Below are 19,914 nucleotides of genomic sequence, written 5' to 3'. Positions count from 1 at the left end.
ACCTGTTTGTTCATAAGTATATAGATGAGGGGGTTGATGACGGTACTGCTCTTGGCGAGAAGTGAGGGAACTACACTGGCCACGGGGCTAATGATGTTGGGTGGGCCAAATGTTGCCATCATTGCCACGACACCATAAGGCATCCAGCACAGCAGGTAGCAGGCTGCAGTGGTCAGCACCATGAACAGAATGTGGTACTCCCTCCTCCGGGCTGCAGTCTTTCGGATCTTACCCACCTGTGAATAACGGAACAGGAGAGAGAGGAAAAAAAATATTTCTGGAAAATTTTGATTTGAATTTCCTGAAGTGTGTCTTATATCTAAGAAACATTAAAATCACTTCTTTTTCACTGCTCTCATGTAGTAATCACAAACAAAATGCAGCAGTAGCTCACCTGGCTCATGAGTCATCACAAATCTTACACTGAAAAAAAGTGACTGGCCATCTCTTGGGTTTATGTAAACATCTTGCGTGTATTTAACACAATTGCCTCATGCTCGGTATACCGAAAAAAGTAAATTGGGTGGTTGTTACATTAATAAAGTCTACCTTGTAATTTGAACACAAAAATTTCATGTTTCTATCTTGAACATAATTAAATCGTGTAGGATCTGTATGAAATTCAACAACTTAATTTGTTCTTGTTGAGATGACATGATACAATCTAGTAAGAGTGGTTAGTTGCTGGACTCATGAAATTCACAAGATCGCAGGAGATTTCAAACTGCAGGAAAATCACTGGAGTTCTAAGAGGCAGACAACTACACACACACCACGTGTATGCTTTTGCTATTTATTGTGGTTTAACCTGTCATGGACAAAAACATACAAAAAATTCTGCATCAAGCCTTAGAAATCATAGCTTTCCTAGTTTTCTTAACCTTGGATTGGTGGCATGGTGATTAGTGCTGTTGCCTAACAGCAAGAAGGTCCTGGGTTCAAATCCACAATCTGGGTATTCTGGTTTCCTCCCACAGTTAAAAGTCATGTAGTCATTAGAGTTCGGTTAGGTTAATTGGTGATTCTAAATTACCTGTGAATGTGTGTGCAAATGGTTGTTTGTCTCTATGTGATAGACTGGTGAATTATCCTGACATACTTTTAGATATATTGGCAAGTGTTTGAAAATGTCTCTTTTATAATTATAGTTTTCTGGGTGCAACCATTTAATTTTCAATCCCATGAGAGCCCACTGATTAAAATTAATAGCAAGGGTGAGTACTCATATACCTCTTTTCCACCAACACAATGTCAGTACTGGTGTGGACCTAGTTCCTCCTTAATGAGTGGTGAGAACCATGCAAACTTTGACAGGTTTGACAACTGAGGATTATTTAGGATTACAAGCAGAAGTTGGGATAATTTCTGTGGGGAATAAAATTGTGGTGAGCTGTCTGCCAGTCGTTTTTTAGTGGAAATGCACGGAAGTCTAGATTGGGCACTGGCACAAGCACTGTGTAAGTGAAAAAGCCATATATCTCCTTATCACTCCAACGCTGCTGGTCGATTGTTAAAGGTGTAATGAAACATATTCTAATTTGAATTCGTAATTATGTGACTAGATTTATATGTGTTGAAATGCAGCTTCTCTTTGCAGGAAGTTAGCTAGAGCAAAGGGAGTGACGCACGTGGTGTTTTTTTTAACACTTGTGACTTGGACACATATTTCAGTAAGTAGTTCATTTATTATTTCTGTCTAGTTTTGAGTGTATTTTATAGTGTTTGGCAGTTTTCTGATGTTTTTATTTTTGTCTAATTTAACAAAGCTAATTTGAAGGTGCTATCCTTGGTAAGCTAGCCTGTTAACTGTTACTGAAAAAGTAGAGCACTCACAAGTTTTTATTAGTATCATTAACATTCTATTACAGTGTACATATAGTAATATGTGTTTTTTTTCTGTATTCAGTTTTATTTTTGTGGTAATTCTTCATTAAACATTGTAAAGTTTCAAAGTAATCAAGGACTTATAGTTTTATTGAAATATCAAAGTGTTAGCTAGCTTTCTACCTCTGCCAGAAACCTGCTGTGAGGATTGCATACCAAACAGTTAACACAGTGAGGAAATTGTGTACTACTGAAGCAGCAACTTTAGAAGACACTATAGTTGGTATTGCCAAACTGCTTGGCCACCCCACTGTACACCATATGATGACTACTAGTTAGGAACATTTAGTATATGTTTGTGATTTTTTTCCTCTTATATAGTGAAACAGTTCTGGGGTCTGTCTAGTTTGACTGATCCAATATTAATATCTGTCTTCTGGATGCGATTAGGAAATTACATCAACAAGGAGCTAGAGTGTCTTGTGCTTCCGCCTGATGCCCATCTGCTTTCCCCTCAGTATGTTTCAGCTTTTAACTGATTCCTTTGTCCAATATGTGTCATTTTAGCCTTGTGTTTTTTGCATGAAATCTTTAATATGTTAATGAGCAACACAAAAAAACAACATAGACTTTTCAACATCTTGAAACTTTGGCAGGACATAAGGACAATAAAAGCCTGGAGTTTAAGTTTCATGACAGTACCTGACCTCCTTTTTTGATAACACTATTGATGAGTATTGATGTTTTTCCATAAAAAAAATATCACATTTTAATTCATCTGACTACAGCTTCACTAAATGGGCTTTGTTTTGGGGTTTTTTTGTTTTTTTCTTTGCATGGCAAAGCTTTCATTTGTGTTGAACTGTGTTCAGTGACGATAGATTTCTGAAGTCTTCCTGAGCCTTGAAAAGAATTTAGAGATTCCAATTCCATTATCAATATCACTTATGGATTAGATTCCTTGTCAATTCTCAGTGAGTTCTCATTGGCTCCACTTTAAAACATTACTTTTGTGCAAATGAACTGCATGCTCTGTAGTCAAATATTTGTGCATGTTGGAGGTTTTTCAACATGCACTGATCACATCTTTGTTGTGATCAGTGTTGGGTCATTACTCAGAAAGGGTAATTTGTTACACATGTTACACAGAATATTTTTCATAAAGTAATGCTGTATGTTTTACGTTTTAATGCAGTTAGTTACTGCTAGGAGAAAGTAATATGCTATAGTTAATAGTTATACTACTCATTGCATTACTTTTGTCTGTAAAATGACCTGAAAAAGAGTGTCTCATAATTACCATTTAACAATATAATCCTGAGATGGAGGCTGCAGCCTAACTGCTCCTCAGTTTGTTACCTGTTGAAGTTCACAGTCTGGTCACTGGACTGACACAGCTCACACAACTTTAATGTCACTCTGCGCTATTGGCTAGCTTAGCGTGCTGTCTGTGCTTGCCTGTCTTCAATGCGGTTTCCACTTTACCTTTGCACTTTCATGCTTTGTTCAATAAAATATAAATAAAATGTCCATATCCACACTGCAGACTGCGGCACTATGTTTCTACTCTGGCATACAAACTGAAATCAGCTGATCATACTACTGCTAGGGAGGAGAGTATGTCCAGTCATCAAACCTCACTCCAAGAGGAGCATTGGAGATTTGTCTCGAACACATAAACACTGGCTAACTGTGTTTTCTGAACTTGGGGAACTCATTTGATCAAGTCTCGTGGGAGTGCTTTGTGAGTATGGGGTATCAGACAATGCTGTGGGCCATCCAATCCCTGTTCATCTGTACTCTGAGCTTGGCTTGCACAGGTGGTTAGAAGTCAAAATTGCTGTCTGTGGGTGTTTGACTTTTTCATAGATTTTATCTGTATTTATGTACAGAATTTCCAGGTGCAGTCAAGGAACTTGGGGTGTCAGGTTGGTTTCAGGATCTCGTCTCTGCTTTTTGCAGATGATGTAGTTCTATTAGCTTTACTGAGTGGGGACCTACAGCTTGCGCTGGGCTAGTTTGCAGTGTGAAGTGGCTGGAATGAGATCACTATTGATTTACCTGTAAATCTACATCCCTACCTTCACCTATTACCACAAGCTGTAAGACAGAAACAAGTTTACATCTCTTAGCTTAGATGGATAGACAGAGGGGAGGTCTGGGCATCTCTTCTTAGACTGCTGCTCTCTTTACACAAACTCAGATAAGTGGCAGAAAATTAATGGATGGATATGTTACATGTCACAACTTTTTATTAGTATGTATTGTAAAACTACATAATTTTCTTTTTAAACCGTATGCATGGAGATCCCATTGCATCACCTTATCAGCACCAACACAGAGTTGCCTGGTTTAGTTCAGCAATAAAGCATCAGCCAAACTGTATAAAGTTAGATGCACTCTTTGATTTAATGCGACCTGAACTTATTAGGCTGGAAACTGGTGTCCTGACAAAGGAAGGTCAGTGTGTAAAATGTTATGAACTTAACAGCTTATTTAAAGTTAAACAAAAGTAATGAAACTGAAATAAAACCAGTTTATCTCATATGATCCAAACATAGATAATTATACTTGGAGGGGATTTGAAAAAAAGCTGCTTATTGATACCAGGGGGTCAGTCTGAGTTCCTGGAGTGCTTTAAATCCACTATATTAAAGCAACCTAAAACAAACCCAAGAAGATGGTTGAGTAGCTTAGGCTTTGTCTGAGTCATAATGCTGTGATAATCCTCTGCTACCCTCCTGTTGCTCTCAGGAATAAATCTAAAGCAACGGGAGTGGAACAGCTTTTATTTATTTACCCAAGACAAGTGAAGTCACTCACTTAAAAATAGAAAAAAAAAAAAATACCCATGAACCAATCACCAAAGAAACTGTGATTGGTTGACTGATTCCCCACAAACCGTGTTACGTTTCTTTGCTTTTATTTTTATGTAAATGAGCAGAAGGCATGAATATATTGCAACTCATCAGTGAACTCATCATAAACATCTGTGTTCTATGAATATGACTGTGGTGGGAACGTATCTTCTAGCAGCACTGCTCTGTTCCATTAGCTGAGTGGAGTAGCTTTAACTTTGATGGGATAGATATCGCCTTGATTTATAGACTGTCAACCAAATCTGACATGTACTGTTGATGTATTTAGCCAGAAACTTCTTCAATCAAACTTCATTGTAGCTTTGCAGAAAATCTCATTGATGTCAGATTATGTCATCTGTCAGATTTTATAACTTCTGTCTGAGAGATATCTCAGATGGATGTGGAACATGTCAGGATTTTAAATAGGACTGACAGAAAAACGTTTACCTTTCCAATGTGATACCACATGAACAGAACAAATGGGAAAGGCTAAATGTTTTCAGGTGTATTCTAGATTTTCAGCAAGTTTCATGCAAATAGATCAGTGTGCAGTAAAAATCAGAAGACTTTTGTTTGCAGTGCTGCTCTATTTTAAATTTACTAGAAATTTATACTGTTCAGAAAAACTAAACAGCTTTGTTGACGGGTAAATACATCAGCTAGCTTTTATTTTTCTTTCTTTAAGTCAGCAAAAATAAAAGAATGGGCAGATCTGAATATTTGATGGTTGATTACAACAACTTTATTGACCTTACATGCATTTCACGCTGGGGACATTTATTTCTGAAAATAGCCCTGCTGGGACACGACAGATTAGATGACCCAGTGGGTCCTCGGAGAAAAGTTGATAACCCTACAAAGACTTATGATAATACAGTCAAAAGCTAAAAGTTCAAAATCTATCCAGTTGTCCAGTGCACAAAACCTACCCCTTCCTCTGTCTTACATGTTAGTTTTATCTTAGCAGAGATCTGTTCATATGAAGCTCTGAAGCTTTGTCACCTTTGTCAGTTATTAAAAAGCAAAAAAGCTCTTTTCGGCCATGTTTGACATCTGCAGTGTTTGGTGTTCAAAGGTGCAAAATCACTCTAAGCAACTTGTAGCTTTATTTTTGACACCTTATTCCTAAAAGAAAAAACAGCATAGACATTCACATGTATGCAGTTAATGTGTGACTAAGTGTCAGTGTCTGACAGCTAGTGTGTGTACCTGTTTGACTGCCCAAAGCAATCTGCTGTAGCAGTAGATCATCACTATGACAGGCAGACCCAAGCAGAAAATGAAGAGGCAGATGATGTAGGCGTGCGATTGGGCACTGTTAGCAGTCCAGGACACAGAACAGCTTGTTCCTGCCCCCTCTATGCCATAGCTGCTCCAGCCCAGTAGGGGGGGCACTGTCCAGAACAAGGAGTACAGCCAAGAGCCCCCAACGGCTATTAGGGGCTTACGGTAGTCTGGCCCACGCTTGTTGTAAACAGTAAGGGTGCTGTAGCGGTCGTAGGAGAGGATCACCAGAGAGATCAGCGAAACTATACCTGAGAAAGACAGAGATGTGGAGGCGTGAGGCAGTGGGGGTAGGATGTAACTGGCTCAAGAGGGCAATAAACATTTATACAGTTTATAATACAATAAATTGCAACAACAGGCAGTCATAAAAGTACAGAAAACAATATTATATGATCTTAGTCTTTAATGCTGATTGTTCTTGAAAAAACACTCACTTAAAAGTGAGGAAATCTTAAAGGTGATTGCAAGGTACATGAATTTCGATTTTGGGTCAGATCTTTACAAAATATTGAGCCGCTGTATAATAGAAATAAAGATTGGAAGATTTAATTAAAAACAAACAAAATGTTCACTACAATCAGTGAGAAACACTTGTTCACCTTAGCTTCAAAATGCACCTCAGTCAAACTGAAATATCGGTGAGAATGAATCTCAATCACAGTGACTCATTGTGTCTGATCTTACCTGCAGTCAGTTGGGATTTAGACACTGTGCTAATGGATTGTCACAACAAGTGATTCAACAAACAGCCACCTTCATTGTGCTAATTAATTAAAAACATTTCTTTGAGGTGTACCAAAGACTGTGCACATCTTCATTTAATATCATTCACGAAGAAATTAATTACATTTGGATAATCACTGTCAAATGTAAAGCCTTGTGTTCTTATAAACCTTGCCATTTTTATAATAATCTTAATAATTATAATATTTTTTGTGACGACACTGACTTGTCTGTAGAGACAACGGAATTTTAAGAAGTGACTGCTTGGCCATTGAGTCTTCATCTGTCCATGTGTACAGCACAGTATCATCAATGCTTAATTACTAAATAACTTTTGTTTCCTATGTATTATCTGCTTAGAATGGTTGTACCAGAAGGAGAGAGTAGCCTGAGGCTATGACTATACTGTGTACAAGTCCTATCTCTGCCCTACGCATGACCAGCACCCAGTGCTTCCAAGACACAAGAAAAAAAAAACCCCTCAAGAATCCATCGGAAATGCTACCAGGTCATTTAATTTGACCTTTATGAGAAAAACGCATAACCGAGAACACAAGAGGATCCAAAGCTGTCTGCAGCCACAGAGGAAAAAATATTTCATGTAGAGCTTGGTGGTAAAATTGGTGTCTTTCCCAAAAAGCCAAGCATTACACTGTATACAGAGGGATGACCCTCTGTATACAGTGTAATGCTTTCCAGCATCATGATGTTTTTTTTCTGTCTAGCAAAGTCACCATCCCATAACTATTAATTTCAGCTCAATCTGTCAGTGCTTTTTGTGGTGCAGCATTTTTCCTCTAAACTAATGCATCTACCTCCTTGAACTATGGCTGATTGGATTTACCCTGGTAAATAGCCTGTGTTTGTATAGCGCTTTACCAGTGCCTAAGGACCCCAAAGTGCTTTACATATCCAGTCATCCACCCATTCACACACACATTCACACACTGGTGATGGCAAGCTACATTGTAGCCACAGCCACCCTGGGGCGCACTGACAGAGGCGAGGCTGCCGGACACTGGCGCCACCGCGCCCTCTGACCACCACCAGTAGGCAACGGGTGAAGTGTCTTGCCCAAGGACACAACGACCAAGACTGTCGGAGCCGGGGCTCTTTCCAATTACAAGACGAACTGCTAACTCTTGAGCCACAATCGCCCTGATCGCCCTGATCGCCCTACCATCCCACATACTGCACTTCACTGCTTTACACACAGTGCACACATGAAGCATCAGACATGAAAGAAATAGATATTTGCATGGGATTTTTGATGTGTTTGTAAATTACAAAGTAGTTAGATTAAGTGAATGTTACTGCATTTTGCAGAGCATCTATATGCTTCAAACTGCTCTGACCATCAAATTGTCTCATTTTTCAAATCCAGCCCTAAGACTCACCCACGGTATTTTTTTCTCTGCAGTTTATTATCTTTCTCATTTACACAGTTTGCACAGTGTTACTACGTTATTAACACATGCCAAATTAAAGATATATCACGTGGCAGCAGTCAGAAGTGTATCATCGATGAGATTTCCCATGTTATTTCTCTAAACATACTGGTGAACCTAGATAGCTGATGGCAAAAACACAACAATAGAAGAAACCAAGTGTACTCAAAGCACACAGCTAATACATCTAATCTAATAACTCCTATTATATGCCAGCCACAGACTGTATTAGGTAATGCTTCTACTAAACTAAATTTAGCTTTATTAAAGATCCAGTCTGGCTGACAAGCTCATCCTGTTTAATGATTTTATTTCCAAAAATGATCTTGATTTTATGTTCCTAAATAAAACCTCATAAAACAAAAACAATGGCTATTATTGAAACAGCCCCTCCAAATTTCAGTTTTATAGACCCTCAAAATAAAGTGCAAAGGATTGACTAGATTGCCATTAGGCATGACTTTAACACTGTTAAGTTGGTGTTTTTAATATGCATATTGATCAACACAGCAATAGCATTGCCAAAGAACTTTTGTGTATTCTGGATCATTTCAGACTCGTATCATATCCTACACCTAGTTATTTCCAAAGGCCTGTGGCCGATACTGCTCTCTTTGACCATAGGGTGTCTTTTTTGACCATCTCTGCGGACAGTAGAATCAGAAGGTGCTTTCTTAATAAAAAATTACATTACATTGTCTACCCATTTTTTAATGGGTAACACTCTTTTTAATACCTTTCCCAATAAACACTGGGCATCTGATAGACGTGCAGCTCATGTCTATATTGGGTCTGTCGGTCCAGGAGCTATTCTGGACATCTATTCGACATTCATGGTTGGGCATCCAAATTGTGGACCTAGTTTGAATGTCGACATGTAGACGTCTATGACAGGTACAGGAAATTTATATGATTAATATATGTAATATTATAAATTTTGGAATTCATACTACAACATGTTTAATAAGATTCAAAGAGCATTTGCATTATATATGGTTCATTTTGTAAGTATCCTGTTTTATTATGAAGAGCTGATTGTAAGAGCAAATAAATGTGGTTGTGATCGGTAGCTGGACTGAGAGAAGTTGCAACAGAAAGTACGAGAAGTTTGTACAAGTATGCATGTATGAACTGGACTACCTGCTTGACATTCTTTGCTGATGCACACATTTTGCAAATTAGCTGTGAGAAGCTGGGGACATCCACTGATCACTCAGCATTCCCTCGTGCATTACTGTTACTGTACAGAAAACATGCCCTCCAGCCTCTTAAAAAATGGGACTACAGAGCCTCCAGAAGCAGTATTAAATTGATGTCAAAAATTAGTAGGTTTGACATTGAAAAGACATCGACAACGACCGCATTTGGACTATAAATAGCCTGTACACAGAGGGACGGATATCAACACCAGATGTTAAGCAGACGTCAGAAAAAGACGTAACCTGGCGTTACAAAACAACTTCTTCATTGGACCAAAATTGTACACCGGAAAAACGACACACCAACAACAACGCATCATTCCGATGTCACTTTGCGCAGTATGTTCAGTTTAGATGTCTTTAAAGTAATAAACAATATTCATCTAAATAGTGACAGGTCAAAAAGTCCTAACACCCAATGACACACAACTATCGGTGCTACCTCAGGACTATGGTCCCCTACACTTTCACAAAAGTTGCAGTAAACAAATTATTGAGTAGATATGCCAAAAATTCCTGAAAATGAACTCAGAAAAGACTGAAATTGTTTTTATTGAAAAAGAAAAAAAAAAGAACGAAAGTCTATAAAAGCCTGTCTATAAAAGATGCTTAAGTCTTAAATCCAGACCAGAAATCTTAGCATAATTCTGGACTATGGCCTAGATTTTCACAGCTAGATAAAAAAAATTAAAAAAATATTTTTTAAAAATGGATGCATATTTGAAGTAGATACAGATTAGAATATTATAAGAGTATCTTTATTGATCTTGAGCACATTACTCTATTTTCAAATCTCTGCACTGGTTTTTTTGTGTGTCAAAGGACAGATCCTAAAAATACTGGTACAAGTTTACGAAGCATTTAATCTACTTGTGCCTTACAAAACACCCAGAACTCTCAGGTTAAAGGGAACATACCATTTATGTACATTCCCATATTTAGAACGAAACAAAAGTGAAGCAGTTTTTATGGTACTCACCTGTGGAACGAGCTTCCTGGACAGCTGTGCCAAGATGAGACACATCTGTTATTTCCTTTAAATTACAGTGCCTAAAACTTTTTATTATCAACAAACAATGTCTGCAGGATCCTCTTAACCTTTTGTTTATTTATATTTCAAGTGGGTTGTTCCCTGGTTTAACATATTGTCTAAAGATTAGTCATTGCAGAACAGAATAAAAGAGTTCACTCCCACAGTTTTACCTCTGTTTTGACAAAGTTTTTACCAACGTTGTAGCAGAAACAACCTGGATTTGTGCACCAGATATACAGTGGCTTGCAAAAGTATTCGGCCCCCTTGAACTTTTCCACATTTTGTCACATTACAGCCACAAACATGAATCAATTTTATTGGAATTTCACGTGAAAGACCAACACAAAGTGGTGTACACGTGAGAAGTGAAACGAAAATCATACATGATTCCAAACATTTTTTACAAATAAATAACTGAAAAGTGGGGTGTGCGTAATTATTCAGCCCCCTGAGTCAATACTTTGCTGCAATTAAAGCTTGCCAGTTCAAGGGGGTCGAATACTTTTGCAAGCCACTGTATGTAACAAGACAGCTGTGAACATCGGAAACAACTCTTCTCTTGTTTGTTTTTTGCTTCTAATTGTTGTTTGTTCCATTTCCATAATAATTATGTGTAAATGCCATACATAATGATATGTATTCATATGTTTTACATGTTCTATCTCTCTCCATCTTTCTATCCCTCTGCATAGCTTCGGCTTATGTATTTGTATAGTGCTATACAAATACATAAACACATTTTGGTTGAATTTTAAAAGCAAGCAACATCAGGGAAGTAACGCAACTACATCCACTTAATAAAGTTTATGTAGCTAGCTGAATAAAGCTACCATGCAAGACCTCATTGCTCAAACAAACCTGGCATTTAAGAAATGAACTGTTAGGAGACATTTTCTCTTGAAATTCCAGAGATGCAAAATATGCAGCACTGAAACCAGGAAGACATACCAGCTGATAAATCAAATATTTGAAACCTTTTTTTCAGTCAAACCATTCCATTTTTGAATAAATGGTGCAGATGCTTATCAATCTACCATTACAGATTTAAACGTGGTCAAACAAAGCTTCAGTCTGGCAGATTTGGTTATCACATATAATGATTTTCTTGAGTTTCTCAACTGCCACTTTATCTCAGTACCTTCTACTATTGTGTGTGTCAAAAATTATAGAGTTTATAGAGTTTGTGGAAATTCCTTTTTAAAGTACAATATGTTAATATCTTCTATTCATATCAGTCCTTTAATGCTTAAACCATTATGAAGCTGCAAGTTACAGGACTGCTACTGAAGTCTCCAACATTCACCCCAAGGCTGTGTTTATGTCATGTCAGAGATAATGTAATTATAAGTGTCTGGTGTAATTAGAATTCATGTCAGCCTCTTACTTGTATATTGAACATGACACTTAATATTATCGAGTGCCCAAAAACTGAACAAATTAGGAGATGTCATCTCATCCTCTGCCTGGGCAAACTATTCTCTGTAATTACACTTATAAACCCATATTAAATGCATGTGTTATATTTTCCGTACACTGTATTTTAATCCTAACACATCCAAATTTATACTTATGCAATTGCAACACTTGCAAGTCGGTGACATGGGAAATGCTTTTCTGACTGTTTTTTTTTTCACCAGTTTTTGCAATTGTGAAAGAGCACATGTGAAAGATGTCAAAGGGTCTAGAAGAACCGTGGAGAACATTATGCTGCCTGTAACAGCATTCAACATGTTTAGTGGCAAACCATGGAGGCATATCCATGGATGGTCCTCTACAGGCTAGGCAACGACACCCTTACTGCCATTAGGTAAGGGGATAAGATCCTTGCCAGACCTTATGCTTAAAAACCAATGAAGTCCTGCTCCACTTATTAGTACCCGACTGACAAAATGAGCATCTGTAATCTCATATTAAAGAAACGGGATAGGACTTTACATTGCTTGCACAGAAACACAATTAGTTCCACTTTCTTTAGCTAAATATATGAAAAAATGCCAAAGATAACATGGCTTGAAAGGCATAAAATAGCATTTCTGCAACAACAAGGCGATTCCCAAGGAGTATAGCTCAGCATTTTGTGCAGCGTATCGTTCAAAAACTGGCAAAACTGAACAAGTGGAGGACAAAAGAAGTGTAAGGACTACGAATCTATAGCTGTTGAACAATATCTGAAAGTCCTGTCCTTAAACAGGAAAACAACTAGCAAAGACCTGACATAGGACCTGGGGGATGCATATGGCTTTTCAATTATCCACTGAAGCCTCAACAGATATGTTCTGGTAGAAAGATGGATGTCAAGATGCCATTATTAAGGAAGAGAAACAGCCTGATTTATGGCAAATTACACAAGAATTGCACTAAAATTCAGTGGCAAGGGGTCTTGTGGAATGATGAATCCAAACCATTAGTGTGTTTGGAGGAACAGTGAACATGTATAGACATCAGTAAAAAACGGTGGAGGCTCTTCATGATTTGGGACGTCATTTCAGCCAGTGACGTTTGGGATCTTGTCAAAATTAAGGGAATTGTAAACACAGAAAAGTACTGTAAGATTTTGATTATTATCCTTTATTCATCTATTGAGATTTAAATCTCATTTCCCAGAGAGACCTGCAATTATCTGTCATAGACTCACCTCCCCACACCTCAGTGAAGTCAGATCATCTTGGCAGAAAACAGAACAAAAGGCAGTCAAAATCTAAAGAAGAGCTTTGAGATTTGTCCTTGGATAAAGTCTCTCTGAAGGCTAAGAAGAAGAATAAGAAGAAATCAGTCAGCTTGCCTAAGAGGGTTCAGGCTGTGTTGAAGAATAAGTGTCATATCAAATATTGACATCCAAGCTTGTACAATTGAATTCAATTTGATTAACATAGTGCCAAATCACAATTAGAGTTGCCTCAAGGCGTGTAAGGTACTGACCCTACAATAATACAGTTGCACTCTTTCTGCCTTATATACTGTATTCCATGTATATTTGGGTGTCTCATTTTCCTGGGAAAATACAAATATTTTCAATTGCCAGTGCAATTAAAACAACGTTAAGACATCCATTAAGCAACCCCTCATTCTATCGTGTTGTTTTTAGCTTTTTTTGTGGCTAAACCATCACCTTCAGATGAAAAACCCAAATATAACAGATGCACTGCCACCCTCCAACTGTCCAACTGGCTTTTTTCCCTGCCTTTTTGTGTCACTCTCGCTAAGGCTAAGTAAAAAAGAAATACAACAGACATGCAATCAATCTGTTGTTCTGACCTCATCCTCACTGATATCTTCTGTTATTAAGGTTCTGCAGCTTACAGGCTTTAGCTACTATAAAGTATAAGACAGCCATAGCCCCTTCTGTTATGAGGACATCAAATAATGTTTGGGTCAGTGTCAGTCCCTGTAAAACTTGCTAACATCCACAAAAGTAACACAGAAAGACAGCGCTGCGGTGGTTAAGTGTCTCCTTTAGGCATAGTAGATGGTTGCAAAAAATAAATACCATATTTAATGATTAATATTTCAGGTTTATTTGATTCTTTTTGGAATAAAAATTATGTGTGGTGGCAGATTTCTTTTCTCATGTATTAATCACATATTTTAATCATATCACATAGTAATATCACTTTCTCTCTTTAGTATAGTAAGAGTACTGTCGACAGTTTGCATGCATGTAGAATGTTATCACAAGGCCCCAAGTTTTATTGCACCTTCACAGAGGACCCATTGTAGACTGGAAGATCTCCAGACATCTTGCTTTAAGGGAGGTGATGGGTGGTCATAACTTTTCTTAGGGTGGGAAAGGGTCCAGGTTGAGCTGGACTGAAGCTGTAGGGAGACGTGATGTGCTGTGGAATGTTCTTTGGTTGAGAGTGTCTGTGATGGTGTATATAAGACGTCAAATTTCAGAGATGATGCTAGTGTTTTGGCTGGGAGGTTTCTCTCCATATTGCAATATGTTATTAAACCGTTTCAGGTGTTGCAGGTTACTGTTAAAATTTCCATAATATATGTCAACTCAGTTCCTGCCAGTCACTGTTTTGAATGTGAATGTTAACCAAACATATACAGAAAAACTAATAGAATCCAATCAGTGGTACAGTGTTTGCACATTTTAGCATTTTAGAGTTTCAACAGTTTGCAGGATAATTAATCAAATCTGATATTCAGATATTCAAAAGTACATATTGCCCTTAGGTATTAACATTTATTTTAAAATGAATTCTTTTTAGTATTTCATGAATATTAACAGTGCAATGTGTTATTGCTGGAATCCAAGAAAACACTTTTAAACTGAAAAAATGTACTTAAGCTGTTAAATATTTCATTAGAGAATGCAAGTGAGGCATAACTTTCTCAAGTATGGAATTTCATAAATTCCAGTTGTTGGCTTTTGTTTAATTAAAAAGGATTACAAAGGTGAACGATAAATTGTGAGTTTTGCTAAACTGAAAATGTGATTTTGTTGTAAGTTATATCAGTTTATTCCCAAGAAAGACATAATTGGAAAGTAACAGAGAATGTTTTCATTTAAGTATCAGACATGTTGGTTTTTATTGTAGGAAAAAGTTAAATGTCAAATATAATCAGAATATTAAAGTTCTAATGAACTTTTAAGTTCAGCTAACTTTTATGTGTTTACCGTGATTAGTACGGTGGCCCTGAGAAGCCAAACAGACTGCAACTTAAGAAAACACCAGCAATAAGTAAAACGCTGCAAAAGCGCACAAAACACAGCGGAAATAGGAAAAACAAAAACAGAAATGGGAAAAAACAGATTTCCAAAAGCACAAGGGAAGTGTTTCTGAGGAGACAATAACCCGACGGACCAGTTGCAGAAACCAAAATATGCTAAGAATTGCACTGGGAGACACTTAAAAGTGGAGGATTTATCGGTTTTGTGAGGAAAGAAAAGATGAGAATTGTGTTAGTCTAACTATTAGCCTTAAAATCCGTCATCAGTATTATATGAATCATGATAAAAACACACCTACCATGTTTTGGGTTCCTGCAACTGGTCCGTCAGGTTATTGTCTCCCCAGAAACTCTTCCCTTGTGCTTTAGGAAATCTGTTTCTTCCTATTTCTGTTGTCTTTTTTCCTATTTCCGTTGTTGTTTTTCCCATTTCTATTTTGTTTTTTCCTATTTCTGTTCCCTCCCTGGCATCTACAAGGATATCTACCACCAGGTTTTTGAGATAATAGTCTCGTTTTAAAAAAAAGAATCTTCCTTTCATTAGTCATGAAAGAAAGGTCATGCAATTAATAGAGCTACTTTCAGCTGCTCTCTTATTGACAGCAGGTCACCACATGTTTAATTTGGCAGATTTGTACACTGGATGCTCTTCCCGAAAGGGATTTGTGTCTCCTCTTTATATCAGAGCAGAGATCTTTCACTTGATAAACCTATATGTAAATCCCAGTTAATAATTCATTAATTATTATCCCAAACATGCTGTTTTCTGTCATAAATGTATTTATTTTTCCAGAAAATTCTGTTCACATGTGATTAAAATCAAAGAAAATGCAGTAGTTTTGAGGTAAAACTGTTAGTAAGTTATATGACTTTGTTAGCTACTTTACAATGTGTAGAGAGAAGGAAACATCAATCCCCACTTACTGCTTTTAAGCTAAAAAGAAAACAATGATTACAAAAAGCAAAACTCCTTTAACTCTTGATTTAACTCTAAAACTCAGAATAAAACTTTTATTCTCTGGCTTTTAAATCCAAATTAGTTTTGACTATTTTTCTTAGTGTTACTTCTTCTTCGGGTTTTCTCTTTTTTTTTTTTCCTTCATTAAATTCTGTCATTTTGTTCTACATTTTTGTGTCATTTGATTATTTTATATAGAGAGCTTGTCTTTAAATGTGCCATAGAAATAAATTTGACTTTGACTATCAAAATCTTTATGTTTGGGTGTCTCTTGACACAAGTTGCTTTATCTTCATTCTGGGATGTAGATCGTTGATCTTCATTACAGCCATTGTTTTCTTAAACCTACACTGCCTCATTTACTCCCATGTGATGCATTTGCACACACACACACACACACACATGCAGCATATACCTAATCATGATATACAGCACTTACAGCTTGCAACAAAAGCATCAGTAACATCATTATTCTTACAAGGTTCTTACTCAAGTGGTGTAAGCCAGTGATTTGTAGGGTCGCTTAAAAGCTTTAAGAAGTCAGGTTAAGTGAATGTCAGGCCCTTGAACAATAAACAGACTACACCCTGTGTATTGTCCTTTCTTCTTATCAGCTGTTTACTTGAGTGTGTGCAGATCACTGGACTTTTAAAAGTAAAACATTCTTCCTGCTCTTTGTTGTCACCCACCTTCCCACTCGTGTAGCGTAAGTACAAGACAGGAGTCAGAACACCGAAACAACTATACTTCAAAAGTCTTTAGGAATACTGTAAGTTCTTGTAATGTGGTCATAATGATGCTTTGGAAAAAATAATAAAATGTATTCTTTCAACATTTCTGTTTTCTTTATACTTTCTGTACAAAAAGACAGCATGACTGTCTATGTCTTGATTGCTTTCTCTATCTGTATATGATGGTTTGCCTAGCCCTGTTTTTAATTTTACCCGTGTTTGAAACTAGCCTCAGGCCAAGAAAAACTGATCTGTTATGATGTGCAACTCTCTGGCAGTTATATATATTGAATCAGCCCTTATGCTGTCTCATATGATGAAGGAATAACAGGGAGATGATAATGGCAACGATATATATAGAAAGAGAGAAATGAACAGTCAGTGTATTATGGTTGCTGACACTCAAAGCGTTCTGCCATCTTCAAGCACACACTATGTGACACTGACGGTAATGGTCTTTTAACAAAACAGCTACTTGGGAGAACAGGATGTACTGGACGAGGTAAGAGTGCTTGATCATTGGTACAAACATATTAACATCCTGCACACACGTCATATAAGTATAGGAACAATGTATGGTGTGAAAGAGGATACAGGTTGCTTGTGAATACGATTTCTTACAACAACATATAAAGAAATGTTTAACAAAGAAGCATAAGACCCACATCAGAGACTTTATTAGGTACAACTTGTACCAGGTCGGACCTAATTTTGCCTTCACAACTACCCTATTTATTTGTGGCATAGATTTTAACAAGGTGTTGGAAACATTCCTGAGATGTTGGTTCATTGTGTCATGACTGCATCACACAGTTGCTGCAGATTTGCTAGCTGCACCTTCATGATATGAATCTTCTGTTACACCTCATCCCAGAGGGGCTCTATTGGATTGGGATCTGATGACTGTGGAGGCCATTTGAGTACAGTGAACTCGCTGTTATGTTCAAGAAACCTGTTGGAGATAACTTGAACTTTGTGACATGGTGCATTAACCTGCTGGAAGCAGCCATCAGAAGATGGATACACTTTAGTCATAAAGGGATGACCACGGTCAGCAACAATGCTCAGGCAGACTGTGGGGTTTAAACCATCAGTTGGTATTAAGGGACCCAAGTGTGCTAAGAAAATAGCATTACCCTACCAGGCTCAACCACTGATAGAAGTCAGGATGGATCCATGCTTTCATATTGTTTATACGAATTTTTGGCCCCACTATCCGAACGCTGCAGCAGAAATGCTTAGAACAGGCAGTGTTTTTCAATCATCTATTGCCCACTTTTGCTGAATCCATGTGAACTGTAGCCTCAGTTTCCTGTTCTTAGCTGACAGGAGTGAGATGCGTGTTTTCACTGGACATCTTCTTTGTTTCAGTTCATCTCCGCATAGAAATGGTTTTGTGGGAAACTCCCGATAGATCAGAAATACTCCGAGTCATCTAGAAAAAACAACCACGCCATGTTTAAAGTCATTTAAACCAACTTTCTCTATGCTCCCCGTGTTAAAATGTGTTTACAAAATTGTAATTCCTCTATCTGTGCATGCTTGCATGCATACATGTGTCTGTGTAGAGGTGACACTGGGTGGGTAGGTGGGGTGGGGGGGTGCTGGGAGTTTGACTAACAGTATGGCTGCTCTTTGCATTCATATTGGCAAACTTTATGTGGCAAATATTTTGTATCTACCGACTTCTGTCAGCTTTCCAGCATCTTGTCTCTTGACACCAGTAAAATAAGCAGTGAGCTGTTACCATGCTGGTTCAAGTTTTAAAAATGCAACACAGCGAGAAGCCCAGGGGAGAATAAAGTCAAAGCACGCTGCTGACTTTAAAACATAGCGTGAAGACAAATGAAAATTCACCGCCTCAACATATCCTGCTGACATAGCCGGTTTTACAATACACAGAAGGTAAATGAACAGATGTAAACCAGCACACAAGCACCGGCAGAAGGAAAACACCACCGTCAGAGGATATGGAAACAGAGATAAGTTAAAATAATACATATTTCTGTATTCATGATAAGAGTCTAAATATCATTTGTGAGGTCAGATGAAAATCTGTAAAAGTATAATAAAAAAAATGCAACTGAAATGAAAAGTAATTTTACTAGCATGAGAACAACTCGGTGTATATAATTTTATTCATTCAACTACTGTGTGAATGTGTAATGAAATCACAAAGCAGGAACTCAACACTTGAGGGAAGATGAACAACTTTAATAATTGACCAACGCGTTTCGGCTTGTGGCCTTCATCAGGGTCAAGAATGTGTAATGACAAAAGTTTGAATATCAACAAGCACAAAGTAAACGCATAAAAGCACTAGATCATCTAAAAAGCCACAACAAGAATGAAAATGAGACCTACACTATACAAGGTCTACTGAGTGTGTACTGAAGTCTGATCATTTATGAGACTCCTATAACTCAACCTGAGTTATAGGAGTCTCATAAATGATCATTTCCTTTTTCCTACACACAGCTATAGTAGCATGAGAGTCCAGTGACATTTATAGGCTTTGTGTTTCCATTGTGATAAACAGGAAACGAATCACATACAATGTATCATGCTTATTAGCATAGCACAAGCAGTTTGCACTTTAATTTGAGTTTATTAACCACACTGTAAAAGACTAAAGTGGGTGAGTTACGTTCCAGCAATTGTGTCAGAATTAACTTTCCTTACCAAACTGTGGCAAAGACATGAGCCTGACCCCAAAAAGCAATCAACACTGAGCAAGCCAAATGTAGGAAAAACGTTTCACCTTCTAACATGAAAACACGAGATTGCCCTAAATCTGTCAGACAGAAATAAATACAAATGGCTACAGTTCCAGAGTTCATATCCTCTGATAAATGCGATGAGGGTCAGTGCATCCCGGTTGTGACACTACCACCTCCTGGTGGATGAACTACATAGTAAAAGTGCAAAAAATAAAAAATAAGTCCGTGTGGGGGCACGGATTTATACGTCATTAAATAAATCAGTATGCAATGCATTGTGTGACAAACTGTAAAATACAAACTCGTTTTTTCATTCTTCCTTGAGCTCAAACCAGCCAGATGTTAAGAAACGCTGGAAAGCTCATGATGTTTTAATTTAATAAGAGAGGGGATGGAGGGCTCATGAACAATGTAGTACAATAATACTCAAATCTGACTGCAATCCCCGTT

At 37.5% G+C, this 19,914-nt stretch overlaps 1 protein-coding gene across 1 annotated transcript in view; it reads right to left on the bottom strand.

Annotated features, from left to right (window-relative positions):
• Positions 1-19,914, bottom strand: part of tmtops2b (teleost multiple tissue opsin 2b) — a 28,549-nt gene that overhangs the window by 6,973 nt on the left and 1,662 nt on the right. Inside the window, exons 2-3 of the mRNA XM_040005413.1 lie at positions 5,895-6,220; positions 3-236 (exon numbers count right to left, since the gene is read on the bottom strand). Coding sequence (XP_039861347.1) covers positions 3-236; positions 5,895-6,220 — 560 coding nt within the window. The remainder of the gene's footprint in view (positions 1-2; positions 237-5,894; positions 6,221-19,914) is intronic.

This window comes from Simochromis diagramma, unplaced genomic scaffold (genome assembly GCF_900408965.1).
Source record: "Simochromis diagramma unplaced genomic scaffold, fSimDia1.1 OVJJ01000501.1, whole genome shotgun sequence".
Lineage (NCBI taxonomy): Eukaryota > Metazoa > Chordata > Actinopteri > Cichliformes > Cichlidae > Simochromis > Simochromis diagramma.
This window is presented reverse-complemented; position numbering and strand designations above follow the sequence as displayed.